The 24,456-nt window shown below is 32.1% G+C and overlaps 5 protein-coding genes across 8 annotated transcripts; 2 read left to right on the top strand and 3 right to left on the bottom strand.

The window, feature by feature from the left end:
- Positions 1–2,610: 2,610 nt before the first annotated feature.
- On the bottom strand, positions 2,611–6,005 carry LOC119191528 (protein-lysine methyltransferase METTL21D-like). 3 transcript variants are annotated; one of them, XR_005113483.1, is made up of 4 exons: positions 4,925–6,005; positions 4,646–4,841; positions 3,597–4,170; positions 2,690–2,899 (listed from the first exon to the last, which is right to left on the bottom strand). XR_005113483.1 is itself a non-coding variant. In XM_037445419.1 (3 exons), the coding sequence occupies exons 1-3, from the start codon at positions 5,298–5,300 to the stop codon at positions 2,666–2,668; spliced, it is 687 nt and encodes a 228-aa protein (XP_037301316.1). In that variant the 3' UTR covers positions 2,611–2,665. The 3 variants fall into 3 exon arrangements, 1 of the variants encoding a protein (XP_037301316.1); XR_005113482.1 differs by having other exon boundaries at positions 3,597–4,125; positions 5,044–5,522; XM_037445419.1 differs by lacking the exon at positions 3,597–4,170 and having other exon boundaries at positions 2,611–2,899; positions 5,044–5,300.
- A 325-nt stretch (positions 6,006–6,330) lies between these two features.
- LOC115444815 (ATPase H(+)-transporting accessory protein 2) lies at positions 6,331–9,423 on the top strand. The gene is given in 10 exon segments (XM_030170742.2): positions 6,331–6,438; positions 6,519–6,649; positions 6,791–6,889; positions 7,208–7,351; positions 7,606–7,746; positions 7,825–7,954; positions 8,310–8,417; positions 8,420–8,448; positions 8,665–8,726; positions 8,728–9,423. Coding segments are annotated over 10 exon segments (1,038 nt in total). The 5' UTR covers positions 6,331–6,356; the 3' UTR covers positions 8,840–9,423.
- Positions 9,424–11,564: 2,141 nt separating this feature from the next.
- Positions 11,565–17,538, bottom strand: LOC115444889 (LIM and senescent cell antigen-like-containing domain protein 1). 2 transcript variants are annotated; one of them, XM_030170875.2, is made up of 9 exons: positions 17,319–17,500; positions 17,109–17,171; positions 15,594–15,707; positions 14,827–14,939; positions 14,322–14,514; positions 13,443–13,584; positions 12,985–13,101; positions 12,623–12,764; positions 11,565–12,267 (listed from the first exon to the last, which is right to left on the bottom strand). In XM_030170875.2, exons 2-9 carry the CDS (start codon positions 17,114–17,116, stop codon positions 12,077–12,079), a joined length of 1,020 nt encoding a protein of 339 aa, XP_030026735.1. In that variant the 5' UTR covers positions 17,117–17,171; positions 17,319–17,500; the 3' UTR covers positions 11,565–12,076. The 2 variants fall into 2 exon arrangements, with proteins under 2 accessions (XP_030026735.1, XP_030026743.1); XM_030170883.2 differs by lacking the exon at positions 17,109–17,171 and having other exon boundaries at positions 17,319–17,538.
- A 1,367-nt stretch (positions 17,539–18,905) lies between these two features.
- LOC119191527 (DNA polymerase delta subunit 3-like) lies at positions 18,906–21,154 on the top strand. Its single transcript, XM_037445416.1, has 2 exons — positions 18,906–19,535; positions 19,787–21,154. Exons 1-2 carry the CDS (start codon positions 19,095–19,097, stop codon positions 20,474–20,476), a joined length of 1,131 nt encoding a protein of 376 aa, XP_037301313.1. The 5' UTR covers positions 18,906–19,094; the 3' UTR covers positions 20,477–21,154.
- Positions 21,145–23,954, bottom strand: LOC119188493 (TAF5-like RNA polymerase II p300/CBP-associated factor-associated factor 65 kDa subunit 5L; the record flags this gene model as incomplete). The annotated part of the gene is given in 11 exon segments (XM_037445417.1): positions 21,145–21,318; positions 21,433–21,599; positions 21,601–21,665; positions 22,038–22,206; positions 22,288–22,374; positions 22,377–22,437; positions 22,825–22,977; positions 23,062–23,241; positions 23,342–23,480; positions 23,587–23,662; positions 23,784–23,954. Coding segments are annotated over 11 exon segments (1,380 nt in total), but the record flags the coding sequence as incomplete, so codon positions are not given.
- Positions 23,955–24,456: the final 502 nt, after the last annotated feature.

Genomic DNA, 24,456 nt, shown 5'->3' on the forward strand with positions numbered 1-24,456 from the left:
CTTGTACATAGAAGTAACACGGATATACGGCATCAGTTTAACTAACAATGATTGGCAAGCAGATTTCGAAAGCCTAATCTATACATGAAATCAAACTCATCCAGGGTCTGCATGTAGTTCACGCTTTTCATTACCTGAAGCGCGACTTTCAGTTTCATATCAGTATCGCTAGTCCCTCCAAATCACTGTCGTCACTGTCACTAGAGAATATGGATATTTCCATTGCCTTTTTGTTTCTTTTTAAAATCAGTGTAAGCGATATTCAAAACATATGGAGTAAACTGAGGAATTGGTCCGATTGAAAAATGCGATTGTTTACAACAATCAAATCAAATGTCAAAACGGGTAGATAGAGTATTGGCAAGCGTAAACTGTCATTTTCAAACAGAGGGTAATCTATGATTTGTAATCCGTCCTCTCAAAGATCGATTATTGTTAGAGATAGCTTACTCAATCTATGGATAGGTTATTGGCATGCTTTATCCATAAAAACGAATGGTATCCAGTCTTAGATAGCAGACATTCGATTAGGATTGGTTATTAATTTCGGGCGTTAGTAAAATAAAATACCTTTACAATCACTGCTATTTATTTTATTGCTTATCTACATTTGTAATTCAAAATAATAATTACAAATTAACATAGTTTTATTAGTTGAAAGTTAAAACATAGAAACAGGCAAAATTTCCATACATTATCTATACTATTATATAAAGCTGAAGAGTATGTTCGTTTGAACGCGCTGGTCTCAGGAACTTCCGGTTCGAATTGAAAAATTCTTGTAGTGTTGGATAGCCCATTTATTGAGGATGGCTATTATAGGGTATATGTATATCATCACACTATGACCAATGGGACCAAAAACGGCTAAAATTGATTACTTTTGAGAGCTTCCGTTGCGTGCGCTGCATAAACGGTTAAAGTTATGCAACAATTACGTATAACGGAATTGTAATTTGTTCCATAACACTGGATAATGTGTACAGAGTCCAATTATTATTATATGGCACCAAGTTTACTGCGTACTTCATACTAAAAACTAAATCCTTTAAAGATTTATTAATATATTATGAACAATGTTATTAAACTTCAGTGTCAAAATATGTCAGCAACCACATTACTCACGTTCCATTTTGAAACTAATTAAAAAGTTTGTATCTTAAATATGACATGTACTAATTATTAATTATTTCTTTTGAGGGCTAAAATACATAAAATATTTTTTATTACTCCAAGTCGCAATTAGGCAAATATTGAAACGAATAGTTTGTATGGAAAATACAAAAGTATTTTTTACGAATGGAATATTCTGCATAAAATGGAATGGTCAGGAGGGAACGCATCTGGAAAGGATTGCCAGCAATCTATCGTTGAAGGCAAGCAAGGATAGGCGAGTTAGGATATTGGCATGCCGATAGGAGACCAATCGAAAGATAGTCGGCAATCTAAGATAGGTTTCTGTCTTGGATAGTAGATACATTATTAATTTCGGGCGTAAAACAATAAGTAAGTGGGCTGTGGTTTATTACACTGAACATAGAATTGAATGTTCTCGCCTTCTATCCAATTTTTAGTCCAAAAAAGTTCCATTGACATATACGCGAAAATTCGTTTTAGTACGTATCTACCTACCAAATTTTGAGGGATACCTAGTTATTTATTACACAATTTTACAATGATTTAAATACTTCATATTATCTTGTAAGTACCTTTTCAATATTATGTTTTAGATTTTAAATATGACGTTCTGTATAGTAAATGTGTGTACACCTATTAGAGCACACATATCAGATGCTGTAACTTATTTTATTAACCGACTTCAAAAAAAGGAGGAGGTTATTTTATTGAATGTTATAATATAAAATGATATGTGTATGCTTTACACGCTTACTATACTTTGTTAGTTTTCACGGGGTAGTGACAGAAAAAAAGGGTCACTGATCGGGGTCCGATGGCCCCGTGTACCCGATGCTCTGCACCGCCTAGCCCTACCGTAACTTCACAGCCAGTTGTACCTTGTTTACGTCTGTTTTTAATACTTTTTTTAAAGTAAGAATACTTATATCTTTTGATATGTATTATTTTGTTATGATTTGTGCTATTTTATTCTAGAAAATTATATAAGTGCTTACGTATGATTGATCGCACTTTAGATAAGTTTTTATACGTAATTAACTCATACAATTATACGCATCGACCCTGGAAATACTATATTATACTAATTTGTACGAAGACGTAGACGTAGACGAAGGCTTGTCACAAAAGTAACGACAAGCCTGGAGTCTCAATATTCCCTCACCAACATTCCCATAGAGGGCGAACATCTTGTTGCGGTTTATTCTTTTGTCGAATGTAGGATCGAACGTGACCCCCTGCCGTCTACTTCGTGATCGATACCCGTCGTTGTCGACACGCCGCCCGACCCAATTGCACTGGTGAGTGGTGACGATCGAAGACGCAAAGCCCCAGAGGCGACGAGATCTTTGCTAGATTATATTCATATCTAAACTGCAACTTGAAAGTACTTATAAATAATTGTATGTACTCACTCATGGTGCTATATATAACCTATGGATAAATATTTATCTTGATTGGAATGACACAGGAATATAGTTATGAGAATATGTTTCGTTAAGGTGTCCTTCTTAATTTTATTAAATCTTTACTAAATTTTTTTGCTTATCTTTAATAATATGATATCTTCACTTCGATAATTGGCATGTTGTTCCTCTTCTGGTATTTTTATTACATTAAAAATATTAGTCAATTTTGTATAAAATTTGTCCCATAATTGCTTCTGTACTTCTGAATCTCGGAGTTCTTGAGTCAAATATATGACCATCCTCTTATTAGTTGAAGAATTTAAATTTTGCAGTGTTTCTATCAATGGGTCAATAGCCTGGAAAATTTCATACACACAGTTAGCAAAATGATTTCTGTGAAATAAGTGGTGGATACTAAAAGTATTATAGTACATTTATTTTGTATGTACAAAGTAGATTCCAGCCAAAAACTTGAAACTAATACGGTCTACATATGATATCAATACGTCTTGCTAACGGTTTCTAGATATTATGCCATGTTTTGTAAAATATACGATTAATTTAAAGCACACAATGACTTTACACTATGCAATGGCATTGTACATTTTCTGGCAAGGATGTCGGCATATAAAACTAATTATAATTCCATAAAGGGCCGTTCAATTATTACGTAAAGCAATTTTTGAAGATTTTTGACCCCCCCCCCCTTTTTTTTTCTCCATGTAACGCGCCGTAACGTTTTCCTGTACGCTCCCGCTCCTCCTTCAAAGTTATGTAACTCTAAAGTGACCATTATTTTGGAATATTCACAATTACGCAAAATACCAGAAAATCGCTATAATACGTTTGTTATTGTTTTAAAATAAAAAAAACAATGTTACATAACGCTTTGTACGAGACTCCTGTAACGCATCGTAACGTGTTACGAGACCTGCCACCCCCCCCCCCCTCCCCCAAATTACGTTACGTCATACTTGAACGGCCCCTAAGATTAAGTTTAAAATCAAAAGCCTTTATTTACTAATAAAAAAGTAAATTTATTTTCAAACTAACTTTAGCTGTCTTCCACAGCAGTCCTCTTTAAAGTTAGTTCTTTTGTCAGAAGGCCTCCAGCATTTAGCATTATTCCCTGTCCCTTGCGGTTCTCGTCGTGATTTCGATTATGAGGGTAAACTTATTATTTATAAAATTATTTAAATAATTACATATATAATTTCAATTAGAAAAATCTGTCACAATGTTTAAAAACAAAACTTTCCAAGTTTAATTTCAGCTTAAATAAGTGATATCATACCAACTTTAAATGAGCTTAAAGGAATTTTTATATTGGATCTACATAGAGTATAATTTTCCAGGATAGAAGTAGCTTATGTCCTCCCCAGGTTCTCAAACTACCTCTATACCAAATTTCATCAAAATCCATTGGATAGTATTTGAGTTTATCATATTAATACAGGTGAGTTTATTTTATAATATGTATATATTTCTTTAAGTGTCTATCCGCCTTAATACAGTCCTGCATTCTTGATTTCATTAGACATGTTTCTAGGCAAGGCAACCAGTCCATAGAATGTCTTGTCATCTAGGACAAGGTTGAAGGCACTCAATCACAGGGAAGGATGTTGCGCTGGAATGATCAGGTTAAATCTGCCATGAACTGCCATGACCGTAGATGAGTACACCAGAATAACCTCTTACAGAGAGATGTGGAGAGAGATTGTCAGGCTCATTGCATCTGCTTCGGAAAACGCTACATGATGACTATTAAACTACCACTCTCTCAAAAGTGTAACAACCAAGAAGAAGTGGACAAATTTTGTCATACATATTTGTTCCATAATTTTAATAATTTTAACCTCAGTGCATGCAATGGAAGCGCTCACAAGGAATCAATTTTCTTATTTTTTGTAACATTTTTCATTATTATTCAGCTCTAATTGGTCAAAATGTGATGTTATATAGTCTATAGCCTTCCTTGATGAATAGGCTATCCAACTCTAATAGAATTTTTCAATTCCAACCAGTAATAACTGAGATTAGCATGTTGAAAAAACAAACAAATTTTTCAGCTCTATATATTAATATAGATTATTAACAATTACCTCTTCATAGTACACGCAATCAGCTAATACAATCATGTCCCATTCATCTTTATATATCTCTGAACTGCCTTCGCCCCAAACAAGAGATTCTGCCGTGGCATATCCTCCCATACTGGAGATTTTTGCCTTGTTTTCATTTATATTTAAACGAAGCAAAGTCATTGCCTCAGGTAAGTCTGTAAGTGTTACTTGGGCTCTGAAATTTTAATTTCATTATAATTGGAATCAAACTATAATTCATATAAGTATTGTTAAAGCAATTAATATTTAAATACCCACCTTGGAATTTCTGGCTCTGTACTTTCCCAAAACCAAATGTCTTAATTCTAATATAATAGTAAAAATGCCAATTTATTTAAGAATTACACATCTAAGATGTTACTAAATTGCTTACTAACCCTAAAGTAGCAGCTGCAAGGCCCACAACCCCTAGCCCAGCTCCCAGCTCCAAAACTTTTATACCGCTTAGAAAATCTGATTTCTGGTGACACATAGTTTCAAGATATTTTGCCAATACTAGAGAAGCATCCCATACAACACAGTTTACATCACCTTCAATTTTTTGATATATTTTTAATGTTTTCAAACATACTTCGATATCGATTTCTCTCGGAAACAAATCATTGGTAAGAAAACTAGGTTTTCTGCGAGACATTTCGTTTCATAGTAAATACATAAGATTAGAACAAAAAATTATTACGGACAACTGATTTCTCAACTTCACAATTTATTTTTTTATGATTTATTTGTCGAATAAATAGCAATTATAGGCTGTTCAATTTAATACTTTAAACTTAATAAATAATTTAATTTTAAAATAAATCAGATTTTATAAGATTATTAAATTAACCTTCATTTTTTTATAAGCAGAATGAAACCGACAAACCAAAGAGAATTATAATATACAGTAAAACCCGTTTAAGACGATTTCACAGGGACTCAACCAAAAACGCGTCTTAAGCGGGAAAGCGTATTATGCGGGATATAGGGAAATAAAAAACGGATCTACTACATAAGTTTGAATTAATATTAAGTATTGAATTGTAAATTTAAAAATTATGTACGTTGTATAAAATGCTGTGTATCTATCACGTTATTTAAAATAATCACTTATTTTAGTTTGACAAAAAGATTTTGAGGCATTAGCAATTACAAGATTTTCAACGTAGTTTAACTTTTGTAGTTCGCCGCAGTTCAGTCAGTCCGCTGGCCGCTACCGCAGAGGTAATATGTGTTGGCGTTAGGGCGTATTAAACGGGATGACGAATCGTATTATGCGTTAAAGAATGTATGAAAAGATGTCTCAAGTTGCAGGGACTGATGCAAAATGGCGTATTATGCGAGAAATCGTATTAAGCGTGATCGTATTAAACGGGTTCTACTGTATATGGAAACAAACAGAATTAAAGATTTTGAAAACTGACATATGACTGATAGTGGTGTCGAACGATGAAATGCGAAATCGATTGCCAAGTAAAATCGATAAATTTATATCATGAGTCGAATTAAATGCACAATAAATCTGTTCAAGAATTTAAATATTAAAATACTATAAATTCACGATAAATATTTTTTCTAGCCAGAATAAAAGCAATTGGACCCTGTATTAAATTATTGCATTTTTATCAAAAACAATATGATCCCTTATTTTATAATTTGGTGTTGGTAACATTGTTGTCTATACATTTTTAATAGGTAAGACTTTAATCATATGACAGTCAGTCATTTATTTCCGAACAAAATGGCTGTGACCATGGTCCCCTTTTGGTTTTCCTTGATTTTATCCATTATTGGTGAGTTTATTGCCTATTTTTTTTAAATAATACACTATACATATTGTGTCCTTGTTATTACTTTTATTTTATACTTTCAGGAACGAATGCTGCGGGCGAATTTAGCATTCTATACAGTCCAGACTCCCTAAGTTTTAATGGACAAAGTAAAGTCTTGGAGAGTACCCTTAAGGAAGTGTTTTCAGCTTCTTGTGGACTCTCCGTGGAAGAGGTATGTCATCTTTCTATTTGTTGAAGTAATAAAAAAAGTCTTATAAGCTTAATTTCAGGATTACATAAAATCTGGTGACAAGGGCGTAGTAAGCTTTAGGATGAATGATTATTTTGAAATAATTGTGTATTCCTTTTTCAGAACTCTGAATGGAATGGATTGTCGATAATCGATCCCTTTAACACGCCAGAGGCTGTTGTTGAAGTTTACATTGATGGTGTTTCTAGCCTTGGTAGTGCAGTAAGTATGCTGATATAATAGTTATAACAGTTACAGGACATAGGAAAGGTATATGTAAAACACAGACAAGTTTGAGGAGTAACACAATTCATGTTTAATAATATAGCCCATATTAATATTGCTCATATTTCATGAACTCATTATAATGTGCAATCAGCCTACATTATTATTTGATGCTGATAAAATATAAAATGATATAAAATCTATTTTTATAATAGCATTAAACTTTGATTTAATGTCACACACATTTGAAAGCTTTATTGTTTTGTGTACATATATTAATTAATTTAAATTGATGTATTTTGTTAATAATTCCAGGCCGGTTTAAAGTCAAAGACCTTCCCATTGACTGTAGATGAGTATGAACCTGACACATATGATGAACTCAAACACAGAATCAAGCAGAGGTTCACAAACGGAGGCAACAAATTGGTTAACTTTAACCTGAACAACCCGGAAGATGTAAGAATTATTCTATGAATTTATGACATATCATGCTCAATACATTATGTCTAAGAATAACTTTGAATAAAAGTAGATGGTTGCTTTAGATTTCATAGAAAACACTTTGGAACCAGCTTTTAATTCTACATTATGTTACTCTTTCTTATGGTATTCACATTCTTGGTGATAATAATAATATTCAAAACTAATAATGATTGCTATGTTAAGCAGTGGCTTAAATTTGTATATACTCTCAAATTGTTCATTTACAGCTGGCAACTTACTCTGATGTCTTTGGTGAAATTGCTGTGCCCAAGGTCACAAAACAAAGCTTGCAACATTTGAAATACACAGTTGAAGAGGATGTCCAATTCTTGTATGAGCTGGCTGTATTGAAAGCAATAACACAAAAGGTTAATAATTTTAAGGGTTATTTATTGTAAATGTTACAAACATCAAAGCCTATATTTATATTTCTTTCATATTTTCAGATTGAATCTGGAGTAGTAAGTGCAGACAACATTATTGACATCTATAACTTCAGATTCCGTTCCCTGCATGCCTTGTCAGACTTCCATGGACCCAACTCCTTGCAAACTAAAGAGGCTAAGAAGTTGTTGGGTGAGTTCAGTATTATTTTTATACATATTTTTTGTAATTAGAAACATAATGTAATTACTAACTCCTCATGAAATCCATTTCATAGAACAATTAGCCCAATTGTGAATTTTACCTGGAGAGAATGCATGTAGGATTTAGTATATTCTAAATAATTGTCATCTAAATCTATTTAACGATTGACAGGCTTACAATAGCAATCATTGAAATTTTATCGACATTTTGCTATATCCACAACAAACTAAGGAATTACAAAAAAAAATGTTTTTTTGTTAGTTACAGGTGTACACCAGTAACAAAGTGAAATTTTGGTACTAAATGAGTAAGTTTGTGTAATATAAACTACGTGTTTTTATAGGTGAGGCGCTTGAAGATCTTACTAAAGCATTTGTAAAGGCCTATGATGGTTCAGCACTAGTCACAGCCGTTACTACCGATGTTGCCCACACTCGTCGTGCTGTCCGTTCCTTCCTGACAGAGTAGAACTGAAGAATTCTGTAAGTATATCTTTATGCTTTATTTAATTTACTGTTTATCAATATCAAGTGAACAATATTCATTAGGGTAGTTGAGTGCAAATAATTCAATGATATGTTAATATGTGAATCAAGATCTAAGAGGGATAGCTTTTTTTATTACATATTTAAATAATATGTTATCCACATAAAATGTGATTTTCTTATAATATGTGTTTATTTTGTATTTTTTAACAGACTGAAGACGATGGATATTCCGCTGACTATGCCGCAATATTCAATATTATATTGTGGTTCCCGTGTGTTCGCATTCACGCTGGTCGCTATCGTATATGCTCTGATGGATATGGACCCTGGCAGGGATTCCATCATCTACCGCATGACAAGCACTAGGATGAAGAAGGATAACTAAAAATGTAGTGTGTAAGGGCTGTTCAAAAAATAGAGTACACTTTTGAATAAGTTCTAACCGCAGTATTATATAAAACATTGCCCTTGTTACTCTACAAAGTTTCATTTAGCAATGAGTAAAATGAAAACAAGTGTAATGTAAAAACAAGTTCTGTCATCTACTTGAATTACCTAACTTAGTAGTAAGTTATCTTGGCTTATCATGTTATTGTGTTGGATGTTTGTGTCGTTGAAATAATTAGGCATCCAAGTCAACTATCCATTATAATACCAACCTACTTCTCGGTATAAGTGTAATGTCACAGACATTGTATAAATAGTTTTATTAGATATATAAAAATAACTTTGTTGAAAATGTTAAATATTTTTATTTATTTTGAATATAAATGTACAAAGTCGTCACCTATACGTTTGGTTCTGTGGTACCTACATGAGTAATGAAACTGCAAGATGTTTTCAAGTTTGCTTGAAATTAATAAAGAATTAAAACTCAACTTAATGTCACATACTACCCATTGCAGTAATTTACAATGTTGTGCCCTGAATTATTCACATATTTAAAATAAATACATTCCCTTTATTTGACTTTGTTTATTTTTTAATTTACCGTAAATTCATTCGACGGCACAACCTATTTCATAATGAAATGTTTTATTCCACACCGAAAATCACATCTCAAATTATGAGCTGCAAAAGAGTGCAACAGTAATTGGTTTGAACTTTCCGTAGTATTGTAATGCTCTTTGTTTAAAGTTTTTAGAAATATTCATATCTCTTTTTATATAGTGTCGCTCGCGGCTCTATCCGCGTGAAAAAGTTTTTCCTGTATAAAAGTCTCGCATATTTTCCCGGGATAAAAAGTAGTCTATGGCCATTGAAGTATATAGCACTCGGGAGTAATGTAGCCTTTGAATGTAGCTTTCTATTAGGGAAAAAAAATCGCGACATTAGTAAGGTCAGTCGGGGAAGGGCGCCATAAAATTTTCATAGCTGGATTCAATGCAAAATAATTTCTTTTTGTGCTGACTTAAGAATGTAATTTTAATAATTTAAGAATATTTGGTATTTTGTGATAACAACCTATAGCCATTCAAGGAAATCGGACCATAAATTAATAATATTTTGCTCAAAGTAAAAAAAATGGTAGTAGGCGTACTTGCCTCCGGAAATGGGGTAAGTGCGCCTGTGTAAAAAATAACGCCAATATGAAACATTATAAAGAAAACACTCACTTTAGTCCATAGAGAAATAAGTTTTACTCGCATTGCTCTTGGATAATTTTTAATCACTCAATATAATAACAAACTATGGCTGTCAAATCAAATTCGGGGTAAGTGCGCCATATATATGTGAATCAAGGCTTGAAAACATTTTAGTTTTTTTTTTATATATAATTTTTTGCTATGTTAGAGTTTTGTGTGCGGATATGTTTGAATAAAAAAATGGTAGCCCTAATATAAAATCCATTTTATTTCTAAAAACTAAAAAAAACATACAAAAATTTGGGAATTAACAATTTTGAATGCGTTATAACTCAATTACTTAGAATTTGGCCTCATGACATTTGATATGTTTTAGCTGCATTATATCCAGATAACGTGCCTGATCGAACAGTTGCAACCTATTCACGTAAAGTTGCTCTAGACCAAGGTATTTCAGTTTTCTTTTGTAAAAACGAATTAACTAATACGCCTTTTATTTAAGTCGGCTCAAAACAAAATAACTTGAGTACAAAAATTCTGCTGTTAAGTATAACATTTTAATAATAATAATTCATATTAGTAAAACTTATTCTCAAAAAGGTTGGTTATATATGGATCAGGTGCAAGTGCGCCATACGACTATTAACTGTGGCGCACTTGCCCTACTCGACAATTTTAGGTACATTTTTTCGCATTGCTAAAAATCCTTTATTTTAGTATATATAAATAAAATTCAGGCAGGAAGTTAAAATAAAAGGTTTAAACTATGTATTCACCTTACTGGTTTACAGAAATATGTTAAATATCTTGAAATATTTGATGTTATCTTTCACGGGGTCATCTCGGTTTACAGGTCTAAATGACACTTGAAATAAAATGGCGAATAAATCGTATTAAAATGAACAGAGCCATTTATGTTTTTAGTGGAACTGTATTTCAGTTAGTAGCATAGATGTAAGATTGCGGTAATTGTATAACATCAATAGTTCTCGATTTTTTTAGGGTAGGTGCACTTACCCCGTCGGCGCACTTGCCCCACCTGACCTTATGTTCAAACAAAATAATAAACTCTTCAGCTTTATATAATATTACTTTGTATAGGTTCTAAGTTAGTGTTATATTGCCTTTGGTATAGATAGGCATGCAAACAAGGAAGTAATCAAAAAGAATTATAGTATAATATGTATATGGAAAGAAGTAATTTACCCCCAAAACATGTTTTGAGAATTTACCCACAGGGTCATATTTTGATGTTGAGATTTCTACCATTATAGATAAGACAATATTAGAAAATGCATTTAAAAAAATATATAAACTTTTAAAACGACGACAAATAAAAAAATCGATTCAAATAAATATCTCAAGAAATTATCAAAACACTTTTCAATTCATGTTTTCACGTTTGTGAGTGAAGCCTGTCTTTCGATTCCCATTTTGTACGCGAATTTATAAGTAAATCGTCAATGTCCCAAGGGCTACACCTATTCAAATCCTTAAGAAATAATTGAAAAGAAAACTACTTTATTGTTTAGTAATATTATTTAATTAATTGTATTTAATTTTACTGTGTTAAAATAAAGTTAGTATATTTTTAAGCTACAAAAATATGTCAGTTGATAAAACTTACAATTGTGCAAATATTATAGTAGTCACATATACTCTTACAACTATCTTAGTTAAATATATTTTAGAAAATAATAACAATTACTTCATATTATTTGGAACTTATAATCATACAATTTTGTAAGGCACATTATTTGAATAGTAGAGGCGAGATAGGTATTAAAAGTACCTACAGTACATTAATTGATCATACTTCAATTGATTTCAGCTGTTAATGTTTGTATAACAGAATTCGAATCTTGCAGCTGTCATTATTAATTGCAAATTGAACATAGTACCCAGATCTATATAGTCTAATATAAAATTTATTAAGCACCAAAGATACGCAAATATAACTCGTAACTTGTTATTTGTCGATTAAATAATTTATAACAAGCAAATATGGAATAAGGGAAGGCAATGCGCAGACGCTCCTAGCGGCGCACGGTGTAGTGATGCGCGCGACGCAGGCGGCGGCGCAGCTCGGCGGGGAACTTCTCGTAGCAGCGGCGGCACGCGGGCCGCTCGTCGTACTCGTAGAACTTGCTGCGCGTGCTCAGCGCCGCGTCGCACACCGAGCACGCGAAGTGATGCACGCACCACGCCTTGTTCAGCGCCGTAAACACTGCAATCGTAGTACATAATACATCATTTACTCGCAAAGTCGAGACCTGTAACCTACTATACAAATCTTGGGTCCTATTTATGATTAAGTCCTAAAATACACAAGTCTACTGAGCTTAACCCATTCTTGTGATATACCTTATTGTTTTTTTAAACTAGCGAAACAAACCAGTAATTTTAAAACATAAAAGGGATTTATTTTTATCTGTTGAGAGTATCACAATTTTACAAAATTTTAGGACAGCCACTGACAAAACTTAAAGGCCATTAAACATAAAAATTATGTTAACCGGAATCTAGGTGTATTTCGTAATCAAAATTAAATATTTGTTTTGAAATATATATAAATAACTTACCGTCACCAGCAATAACTTGGTTGCATACATAACATAAATTGCCGAACAGCTGGTGGTAATGCTGTTCGCAATAAGCAAGTCCCTTCTTCTCATAATGTCGATGACCATGGAACGGTTTCTCGCATTTGGCGCACACAAAATGCTGTAAAGAGAATTCACCACAAATGTTAAGAAATGCTTTTAAAAAATTAGGGACAATCTTCTATTAAAATTTGCTGTCACTATAAAGGTTAAAGCCCCGCAACTGCATCTTAATAAACGAACCCTATATTTTTATACTGTTTTTTTTAAAGGCATGATTTATAGGATAATAATGTAACACAACAATATTATTAAAAATACCAAATAATTTAAGTTGTTACCTCAACATGCCAGTGTTTTCCCAACGCCGTAACAATTCTCTCTTCAATAGGACGGCGACAAGCTCCACAAATCGGAATGCCCATTTTATCGTGACAACGAAGGCAGAATAGATTGTTCTGGAAGAAAAAAAAGTTATTATTCCAATAATCTACCAAATATCAACTTAGAGAACAAGAATAAATAAATTATTGAACTGATTTTCACACCGAAAATCAAAAAAATGGAGTACTATAAATTTTAGTCTTCTGCATGATGAAATCGACGTCCAGTTTTATATTGCCTACTGAAACACATTTTATGTCCTATTACAGTAAACAATGCAAACAGCCACTTTTGGATTTGCAAGGAAAATGGGACTAATAAGAATAAAGTTGCATTGATCTGCAAATAGAGATTGGGATAGTTTATTAAAATCGACCATAAGGCATCTTAATAAAGATAGAAGAACTAGACTCACCACGTCATTAGCAGCGTAGCCTGGACGATGCTTCACCTCTCTGGCAGTATGATCCAGCTCTACTCCACAAGTGGCGCACGTGAAGTGGTAACCGTGGTACACTTCCCCGCGGTAGCGGAGTGGTTCCCCATCGATCACACCACTACAATGTAAAATCGCAGTAATAGTACATTGAAGAATAGAGTATATTCATAGTATGTAGAATATTATACTCTATTGTTAATTTTATGAATGTTTCCTATTCCTATACTTAATAATGAAACAAAAATTTATGAAACAATAACATCTAAAACATACCATAATAGAAAAAAGAAAACCATACTATGAAGCTAAAGAGTTTGTTTATTTGTTTAAGCGCGTTATTCTCAGGAACTACTGGTTTTAATTGAAAAATTCTTTTAGTATTATATGTATAACCTATTTATCTAGGACAGCTATAGGCTATATAACATCAAGCTATGATCATTAGGAGCATCAATGAAGAATGTTACAAAAACGAGAAAATTTATTCCTTGTGAGAGCTGCTGCGTGCGCTGCATTAAAACGACTAAATAATATACACAACTAATACCTCTATAAAGCAATAGTTCCTCTTAAAAAGTTCTAAAAATATATCATAAAACAAAGTACCCTGTCGCATGTGTCTACCTATCTGAATGCAATTCACTCAAAAACTACCAAACTAATTTCGATTAAATTTGTAGGTGGTATGGAAACAGTTCGAGACCCGGAGATGGATACAGGCTACTTTCTATCGCGGGAAAGTATTATAGCGGGACTATTATCCCGGAAAACTTTGATGCGGGTGAAGCTGTAAGCAGTTCAACATAAAGAATTAATTCTATTATTAACGCATAAAATGGCACAGTTTATACTTACTGGCACTTATGGCACATGTAGTTCTGCAATCCGTCGGCCTTGATGCGAGCATTGCAACTGTGGCAGAGCGCTCGGCCACCGTGTTTAATGAAACCAGCATCAGCCAGCTCCATATTGCACTCTTCACAACGGAAGCAAGCCGGGTGCCAATTGGCGTTCATGGCCTTGATGACGCGTCCAATTACAAATTCACCTGTTTAAATTATATAATAGACTAACCTTAACGTCATTAAATACTAACAGTAATTAGGATTGAGAACTACATCCTTAGGCTAATGTTTTATGTTGTATTGAAAATTTTAGTAAATTCTTCAGTTTTTATTCAAGTAAACAAATTTTAGCTGAATTTTTATTTGCCGTACTAATATTTTTTTATTTATTGGATATAGTGAAAATAGTCAAGATTGAATCAGAGTATGATAATAATGTAATATGGTTCGGTGGTTAAAGCCATTTCAATTTTTTTCTATTGATTCTGTTTATTGTATTCAAAAGGTTTATTTACCGCATTTTCCACAGCATGGTGCAAATAGCACCTGGAAATCGCGTTCGCAATACTTGCGTCCTTCAAATTCATAAAATATTCCCTCTGGAAACACCCGGAAACATTGGGCACATCTGAAACATAATATTAAAGATTATAATTTTTAATCATTATTTAATATGAGTATTTTTTAAGCTATTTGGTTTGAATTGGGCACTATGTAGTAATTTTGGCCTTCAAGAAACAATTAAATTCTGGCAGATTATAATCTTTCAGAAAATAAATGTCATGATACAATAAATTATGTTATATTATTGTATTACAAGCAGCGATAGCCTAGTTTGGTGTGGAACGGACTGACAAGACGAATGTCTGCAGGGTCAAATCCCAAGGGCACACACCTCTGAATTTTCTAAAATCATGTATATATTCTTTGTGAATTGTCCTTCGCTTTAACGGTGAAGGAAAACATTGTGAGGAAACCTGCACATCTGAGAAGTTTTCTATAGGAATTTCGAAGGTATGTGAAGTCTACCAATCCGCACTAGGCTAGCATGGTGGACTAAGGCCTAATCCCTCTCAGTAGTAGAGAAGGCCCATGCTCAGCAGTGGGCAAGTATATAATACAGGGCTGATATTATTATATAATTATTATTTTTTCCTGCAGTGCAAAATATTTCATATTGCATTATAGAATAAAAAAAATTATGACCAAAAATAGGATAGAATCATTTAATTTAATATGAAAATGCTAAAAATAAAATCAGTAAGCAAAAAATCTGACTTACACAAAACAATTAGTATGCCAAAGTTCTCCATTGGAATTTACAATTTTCTCATTTGGTTCAAAGCCATCTGAGCAGCGGGTACAAAACATATTATCAAGAGACATGGTTGCTAATCTGTAAAAAAAATTATACAATATACTTATCATATACTACTGTCTACTGAACTACTGTCCCGGTCAGCACAAGCTGAGCCGCATCCTTTTGTCTTTATTATAGTATAAGTGTAAGAATATGTATGTTATCACTTGTGTAATAAGACAATAAACTGATTTATTATTATTATTATATAATTCCGATCCATTGTATTTGAGGACTGTTAGGGACTATTATATTTATGAGAAAATGGCCTTGTGAACATTGCACCTGATAGAAAAAATGTGGTTATTACTGATTACACTAATTTTGCGAGCAAATACAGATTTCTTAATTGAAACGGAACCAAATATTCCTAAAACTATGCACTATAAAAATACTAACCTGTATATTATATTAATATCACTAAATATGGTATGTAATATGACCTGTGTTTAAATTAAATTCAAGGAAGAATTACAACAGGAAACTTATACCTTGTTTAGTCACCTGATAACTGGGCTAACGCAAGCAAATAGCACTTTAGGTAAGAATAATAAGTGGAATTATCGGATTTATGTTTTTGTTACAATTTTTTTTTAAAATATTATAAAATAAATTATGACAAATATAAATCAGTACTTTCTTAACATCTATTTTTTTTAATAATTGTCAACATTCTCATTGATAAATTACTAATCTCAAAAGAATTCAACTATTGCTCATTGGAATTTAAAAAATATTCAGGCAACCAATTATTATGTTAAGGCAGCCCTGAGGCAAGTAATTAGTTAGTTTAGAGATAACAAAAGGTAATAGAATGTGTAGAAGGCAGATGAAGTGATTAACTTCATGCTAGTTAAGTTACAATTATTACCATTAATATCAATAGATTTTGGTAGTCAAAAGATTTCTATTTTATGCATTACTATTAAATAGGCTCTTCCTATACAAAATGTATACATTTATCCTAGTGAAAATGTTTATTAATTATATCTTTAGTTTACTTTTCTCAATCTGAAATTTTATCAGTTACAAGATAAAAGAATGAAGATAGTTATCCTTATATTTGTTACTAATATAAAATGTAAATATGCATTACTGTAAAATATGAAATACAAAAAGGGGCTTTTAAATTATGTTCCTTAATCACAATAAAAATGTATCAATACTTCCAGATGATTATTACCACCAATAACATGAATAATTTTAAAGCAAAAGGTCAAGTTAATATTATAATTAAAGTAGAAGAGTTAACTGACAATGAAATTGGACAACAAATATTAGTTTTTGTTACTTATGGTGTAAAAGATATGTTGTGACAGTGTGGTATTGCTCCGGGCATGATTTCGCGTGATATTAATGATTTTTTATTACAGGTGTGTAAGTGCCCATAATGAGTAACTGTATGAAGTAGGTTAACCACTCCCATACATCGCTTACCCTGGCATTTTTCACTTGTTATGTATGTAAACTGTAACAACAAAGTGATCCTCCCAAAAATTTCTGTAGAAAAAGAGAATATTGCTGATCAATATGCCCAAAACGCTGCATAAACAGAATTAATTGGGCTCAAACTCATACACTGCCTACTCAATGATGTAATGAAGTATAAATAGATCATAGATTTTTACCATAAAAATATTTAGTTACCTTATATTTGCTGTGACGACTACTGATTTTAAAGTTCAATCGTTGATACACGTAACAGAATACAAATATTTCAGATTGAAAAATGTTATCAACTCATAGTATAAACAAAAAGTAAAAAGTTTGAAGTTACAGTACATAGACGGTCTGTATTCTATAATATACCAAAGATATTATTATGGAAATAGACAACAATGAATAAACAAAGTTGTACTTTTTTAATGTCATTCATCAAATGTCAAATTACAAAACTTTTAAAAGCTTTTACGCTAGATGACACTAGTAACGTTTTAGAGATATCAGGTGCAAAATTATAAATTGTCAGTCATGAAAAAAAAATCGCCCAAATTATAATACTCGACCGAAGCAAGTTCCTCGATTTTGTTATATATAAAAATTGTGCATTATGTATTTATTTTTATAATTATCTCAGATATTTACGTAATACTATTTTTCGAAAATTTATTGTACAATTGCTTTTTATCCCAAATAAATAACAAAAATAATAATGAAATTGGTGGCGCCGCAACAGAAAATAAATAAATTTTAAAGATAACATCAGAAGTTATTATAGAATAGTGAATGAATATCACAGCAGTCTTATAGATTGTATTTACTAAATTATTTAGGACTACATAAAAACCTAATTTTAATCTACTGCAGTTCCATCAACTACACTAGTAGCGTTGTCAGGTGAGTGGCATGATGGGCCAATTCACCGAAAATTCGTTACGAAATAGATCACGTTGCCTATAAGTGCAAAAAGGCGACAAAGCAAAAAATGTCCTTATTTTCTAATTTATTTGTGAAGGCAATAGATGGTGGTCTAATTCGCTTATAATTCGAAGTAGTACAGTCAACCAACCGTAGAGCAAGGTAAGTACAAAGAATAAGAAAATGGTCCCCAGTGGTCCATTTATCAACGTGAAAAGTGATGTCTGTAATTTTTTTCCCATAGAGCCAACAATTACTTGAAAGCACGAATTATAATGCGAACCTTTCGAAATATTCAAATTAGCATACTTCATTCAGTTTACAAGTGCTAACTGAATGTACTCCCTCTAGTAGAGTTGGGTAGGACATGACATAAAATAGAATTTGTAAGAGTAGCCTCTTTTTAGCATTGAGCCGGTACAACGTCCTACTTCAAATGAGGCGAGGCGTAGTGAGGCTCGGCGTTTCAATGCGTATCTTACAGTATTTTGTAATGTTAACCCTCAAAATATTTCCCTCTCGCTCGCGACTCGAAACGCAGTAATGTAATGTCCATTGTTAAATAACGTCCTATTGTAATTTGTAGAATGCGGTTCTCTACCTCACTGTCCTCGTCCTACAGTTTACCAGAGACGGAGAATAAGTAACGCGACTGCCGCGACATAAAATTTGAAGTAGTACAATATATAATTTTGAGCCATTCTTACATTTTGACATCATGTCCCGGACAAATGTACCACCTCTTGTATGTCCTACTCAACATTACCCTCTTGCTACGCTAGCGCTATTGTGGTTGGTTTTGACTTATATTAATTTATTGACATTTTTTCATTTGTCCCTCATATAAGATGGTGCTCATTGACTGTCTCTCTTTCAATGATAAAAGAGTATAGCTCTCTATAGCCGACCATAGTTGTCGTGACAGAAATTGTCAAGTGTTAAAGTTGACAAGTGACTACTAAGGTCTGTGCTACTGTGTGCTACTAAGTAATGTCAATAATAAGCGGCAAGTGTGCTATTTTTCCTAAATAAATTTCTATTTACGTTGATTTTATCCAATAAAACATGGAAGAAAATATTAAGCATTTGAAAGAAATCATTTTAGATGAAAATAGAATCGTTACATATATTTCCATAAGCAAGGAATTATGTGTTCACGTCAATGAGGCGAAACAATTACTACAAGATGTTGTTGAAGCTATTAAGAAAGAGCAACCGGATGTAAAACTTAATATTAATTACTTGGTATCAGGATTATCGGATACCAATAAGGGTCAAGTTATTATATGCCCAGATAGAGACTTAAAAAAACTCAGAGAGACGTTTAAATTAATATTCTTTTCTCATATGTACAGTGTCAATAAAGGTTGTAATTTGTTGGATAAAGTCGCTTATACATCAATAAATACATTTGAAGACATACCTTTATGCATAGGCCTAATAAAAAACGACTATTGCCTAAAGAGAACAACTGGTGAAATAAGTAGTTTAAAAACTAATAGCCATGTTGCATCCAAGTAGTATACAGAATGAGCATAAACCACAAAAAGATACTAAACCAATCAAAGCAATGAAGAAAAATGAACATGAAGATACACTAAATGAAGTTATGCCAATGGAGATTGAGAAAGAACCAGAAATCAAAGTAAAACAAGAAATTCCTTCACCTAATAAGAAGACTCCCAACACAACCAAAACTTTGGATAAGAAATTTGGATCTAAATCCTCCAAGGGCATAGCAGGATATTTTTGCAAAGCCAATATGTCAACTACAAAAAATGTTAATGGTTCTACACAAGATACAAAAAGAAAATAAACTTGAAATAAAAACAGAGAAAGTTGAGACTGTGAAACTGGAAAAAATGGATGTAGAAGAAAGTTCAGTAAATGAAAATAAAAATACAGTTTATATAAAAGAAAGTCCAGTAAATGGAACTAAAAATAAAAAAGCTGATGTTAAGAAAAGTCCAGAACATAGCACTAAAAGTAAAAAATCAAACAATCTAATCAAGCCAAGTACAAAAGTAGATAAAAGGAGAAAAAGAGTATTACATGTTTCAGATAGTGAAAGTGACCATGAGGAGAATGATCCCTTCACTGAACAAATGAATGTTGATAATGAATCAGATGATGAAATACCCCCAACACCAACGGTCAATACTGTTAAAATTACTTCAGGTATTGTTAATCCTAAGAAAAGACGGAAAATTGTTGATAAAACCTATACAGATGAAGATGGCTACATTTTGACAAAGAAGGAAGAGGTTTATGTTAGTTGCTCAGAAAACGAGGAAGAAACAGCAAAGAAAGAAAATGTTGAAAATAAAACTACAAATAAAATTGAAGTGTCACCCAAGGGGAAGCATACTAAAGCACCCAAGAAAAAGATTTCACCACCTCAAAAAGGAAAACAAGCCACAATGACTAATTTCTTCAAAAAAGTTTAGTATAACTAGACATCATTTAATGCAAAATTATGCTATTCCTGCTACTATGCAGCATTGTTTCAGTTTGCAAAAAATTATAGGCAGTTATTACAAAATTTTATAGCTCATTTATACCTGTGAATGATAAGCTTAAAGCTTTAAGTCTTTCTGTTTTATAATAAGAGGGATCAGAATGTTGGTAATGTTTATGAATTATGTGTAGAGATCAAATTTGTTTCCAGGTGTGTCAATGCTCATCACGTAATTGAACTGTGCCTCAATTGATAGTTATTTTGAAAATGTACTGGTTTTACACAGTTCAATTTATTTATTCATAATTATGTTTCATTAAATATAGTTTTATAAAACTCAGTAAGATGACATTTTGCTGGCTCACTATTACAAGGTCCTATGTTAATTTTTAGTAATAACAAAATTCAAGATTGTAAACATTTTAATAGACATTTATTGATCCTCCTTTATTTATCTTATGGGATTATTGAAAATATTCACTAAAAAGACTTGGATTTGTGTGATATACATATATTATTCAATTTGCACATAAAATATTACATAGAACTTTATAATAGTGAGCCAGCAATTTCTTGTCTTAAAGGACTAGAATTGTGTTTGTGTCTTGAATTAAGTCAAAAATTGTCTACTTGATACAGTTAAAATAAAATAAAATATTTGTTTAAATTTTTTTTTTATTACTTTGTATCTAATTACAAAAGCTAGTGGTGATGTTTTTTTATCTTTTGGTCCCAATGGCAACCACCCACTCAGGATGAACCTGCACATCAACTAAATATGTGCATTTGGTGTTGTATGTGGAGGATAAGACTTCTTGATTAGACATTTGCCTGTAACAAAACCATCATATAGTTATTGAAGACTGTTTTTTTAATATATATTTATAAACAATATTAGCTTTTTATATAGCATCTGGGGTAAAACAAGCTGAATTGAACACTCACTTATTTTTTGAATAGCTGTCGCAAACTACTTTAACAATGCCATCCATGCCTGCAGAACATAGTAGCGAGTTTTCTGTAGGTAGGTCACTTGGATCTGGCACCATTCTGTTTGTTAAGCTAGATTTTCCTATTGCTGACCAGTCAAGTGCAGTCACTTTGCCATGATGTTCCTCGATATTCATGCACACATGTGCAAGCAGCCAAGTCCCAAACTTTAATTTTTTTATCATCACCTGAAAATATTGTAACTATAAAGTAATATAAATTAAACTAGAAAAATCCTTAGTAAAATATACCGAAATTTAATACCGACAATTGCCCTAATTTTTCACTTATTTTGATATTTTTTACTGTCGTAAATATTAAATTACTTTTTGTAGGTGTGTATGTCATTAGAGTGTAAAAATGTCCAAAAATTCTATTATTTTTAGTTATACTGGATATTATGTAATATGCATGTATGAGGCATTTAAAAATTAGACAACATTTTGACGCTCATACCTAACACACTTCTGACATGTTTACACCAAGATGAGAAACCTAGGGTGATTCAAAATGTAGCTTAATAGTTGTGATTTTTTATAGAGATTCCATTATAGACATACCAGCACTGGCTAAGTATGATCCTGAAGGAGCAAAAGCAAGTGTTCTCACTACACCTCTGTGACCACAAAGAACACGCATCAAACGTGCATCACAAACACTCCATAAACGTACACTTCGATCAGCTCCACCTGTAGCAATGTACACCTCATTTGGATGGAACTTCACACACTGAAATTTAAAGAGAGTAATGTTTCATCAAACAATATACAATATTTAAAATACAACAACAATTACTACAACATAACATACCGTTACATCCGATAAATGTCCAACAAATACTCTTACGGGAAATGTTCTATTCAACGACCAAAGCTTAGCAGTTCGATCATTAGAACCCGGGTTACAACAAAAAGTCCACTTTTCGACACGTCCATGCACCAAATAGGATAGTTGTGACCTCTGTAAATATGTAAAAATTGGATGTTTAAAATTTACAAATATATTTTAATTATGTAAAAATAATAATGGGGTAGTTAATACCAAAGGCTATTTTGTGTCTAACATCAATACTTAATATTATATACAGTATTTTTTCGTAACAGAAAGTTTATGTATGCAAGAAAGTAAACCCTTTGTAGTTTTTAGTAAAGAAACAAAATTTTGCTCAGTACACAAACAATACAAGCAATTTCAAGTTTTAAATTTGTTTAGTTAGTTTTGTGTACGTATATTATGCGTATTGGGTAATTAAGTGGCCGTCGCCCGTTTCTAATAGGTACTGAAAACATGTAGTTAGATGTTTAAAGGAGGGTGATATCTTATGTTAAAAGCGTTCAATGCCTTTACCTATACAGTGCAGCGCATGAATAATCAGAAAGCCTCCAGGCTCTCATTGTATTGTCATATGAGGCTGATAAAATCAGTTCTTCTCGAGGAAGCACACAAACATCTTGAACAGGACCTGAATGACCTCTTAATGGCAAGCCAGCACCAATTTGTCTGTAAGTTTGTACAATAACTATTAATAGTAAATAATAGACTTTTCCCTAAAATATATGTAAACAGTATTAAATGTACTCTTACAAAGTGTTGTCATCTGGTGAGGGTTCCGGTTGCATGTAACATGCTAGTTCAAATTCTGATATATTGCGATTGACTCTCCTTTTGACATTGTTTTGTCCAAGATCCCATAATCTTACCTCTGAATTGCTAAATCCTCCACACAATATGTTGCAGTTGGGATCTGTTTTTGCACATACTAATCTAGAATAAAAAAATATATTCTATGTTATTAAAAACTTGTTTAAAATAATGTAAATCATTAAACAGTATAAAATATAAAGAATAAATCATATTGACTCACTGAGTATCAGGTGCAGATATTTTGTACAGTTTAAGAGGTGCCATTGATTCCCTCACTCCTTTTATTGCATCTTGCAGATCTCTCAGTTCTTTGTCAACACTTTGATATTCTGCATGTCCATTGCATTTTGCAAATACATCTATAGAATACAAAGATTTAATTAGAATTAAGAATATTCTTTTATGGGTGTATATTTTATTCACAAAAAATATTTGTAACATTAGACCTAATAAAAAAAATAATACCATTTGCATCCATTGCTCTATCATCAAAATCATTTCTAGTAACATTCACTTCTTCTTCCATTTCCTCTTCATCTTCCTGAAATTTTAATGTTATTTGAAAAAAAAAGGACATAATGTTTTAATTGAGATGACAGGATACCAAATTGGACATCATAATATATAGTTATTGACATATAAATGGCCTAAAAATAACTTACTGAATTCTTCTTGTTAGTGTCATTGTTTATGTCAATATGAAACCAAGTCTGTAAAACTTGTATTAGTAGCACATGTCCATGTTTAGCCAGATATGCTTTTAATAAATTAAGTGCATCCTGTGATAAGTATATGTCATATTTGCAAGATCTGAAAAATAGCAAATGCTTAAATGTTTGTTACATTCATTTACCTGTAATATATTCAACTTAGAAAGGTAAAAAAATATGTTTATGTCATAAATTTAATCAGATTTGTTCCATCTATAGTATTCCAATAACAAGGAGTTAGTTGTTTGGTATATTAGATAGCATAATGTAAAACATCAATGAACACCATATCAATATTCAATTTATTATTTGTCAATATGAATGATAATATTCATTGAATAGCTTGCATAGTAAGTAGTATATGCAGGGATATCTTAGTTTTTATTAAAGTTTTAGATGATGCCTAAGGCTTTGCCCGTGTGATGTTCTTTTCACTACAAAAATCCTTAAAACAATGCATGATGTAAGCCTTCAAATTAAAAAATCTCATATAATAATGTCATTTTTTCCATGAGATCAAATTACCGGGATATAAAGTAGCGTATGTGTTACTTCAAAACAAGGTCTACCTGTATGCCAAATTTCATCTCAATAAATTCAATTGTTTCTGCATTTACTAATGACC

Source organism: Manduca sexta, unplaced genomic scaffold, assembly GCF_014839805.1.
Source record: "Manduca sexta isolate Smith_Timp_Sample1 unplaced genomic scaffold, JHU_Msex_v1.0 HiC_scaffold_162, whole genome shotgun sequence".
Lineage (NCBI taxonomy): Eukaryota > Metazoa > Arthropoda > Insecta > Lepidoptera > Sphingidae > Manduca > Manduca sexta.

Coding starts and splice junctions, on each gene's coding strand:
- LOC115444889 (XM_030170875.2), bottom strand. Junction 14,515..14,826: donor ACCATGCTGTGGAAAATGCG/GTAAATAAACCT, acceptor TAATTTAAACAG/GTGAATTTGTAATTGGACGC. Junction 12,765..12,984: donor GAAAACACTGGCATGTTGAG/GTAACAACTTAA, acceptor TTCTCTTTACAG/CATTTTGTGTGCGCCAAATG.
- LOC119191528 (XM_037445419.1), bottom strand. CDS start 5,300: ATGTCTCGCAGAAAACCTAGTTTTCTTACCAATGATTTGTTTCCGAGA. Junction 4,842..5,043: donor CTTGCAGCTGCTACTTTAGG/GTTAGTAAGCAA, acceptor TTAAAATTTCAG/AGCCCAAGTAACACTTACAG. Junction 2,900..4,645: donor ATTGCGTGTACTATGAAGAG/GTAATTGTTAAT, acceptor GAAATTTTCCAG/GCTATTGACCCATTGATAGA.
- LOC119191527 (XM_037445416.1), top strand. CDS start 19,095: ATGGAAGAAAATATTAAGCATTTGAAAGAAATCATTTTAGATGAAAAT. Junction 19,536..19,786: donor GTTTAAAAACTAATAGCCAT/GTTGCATCCAAG, acceptor ATTTTTGCAAAG/CCAATATGTCAACTACAAAA.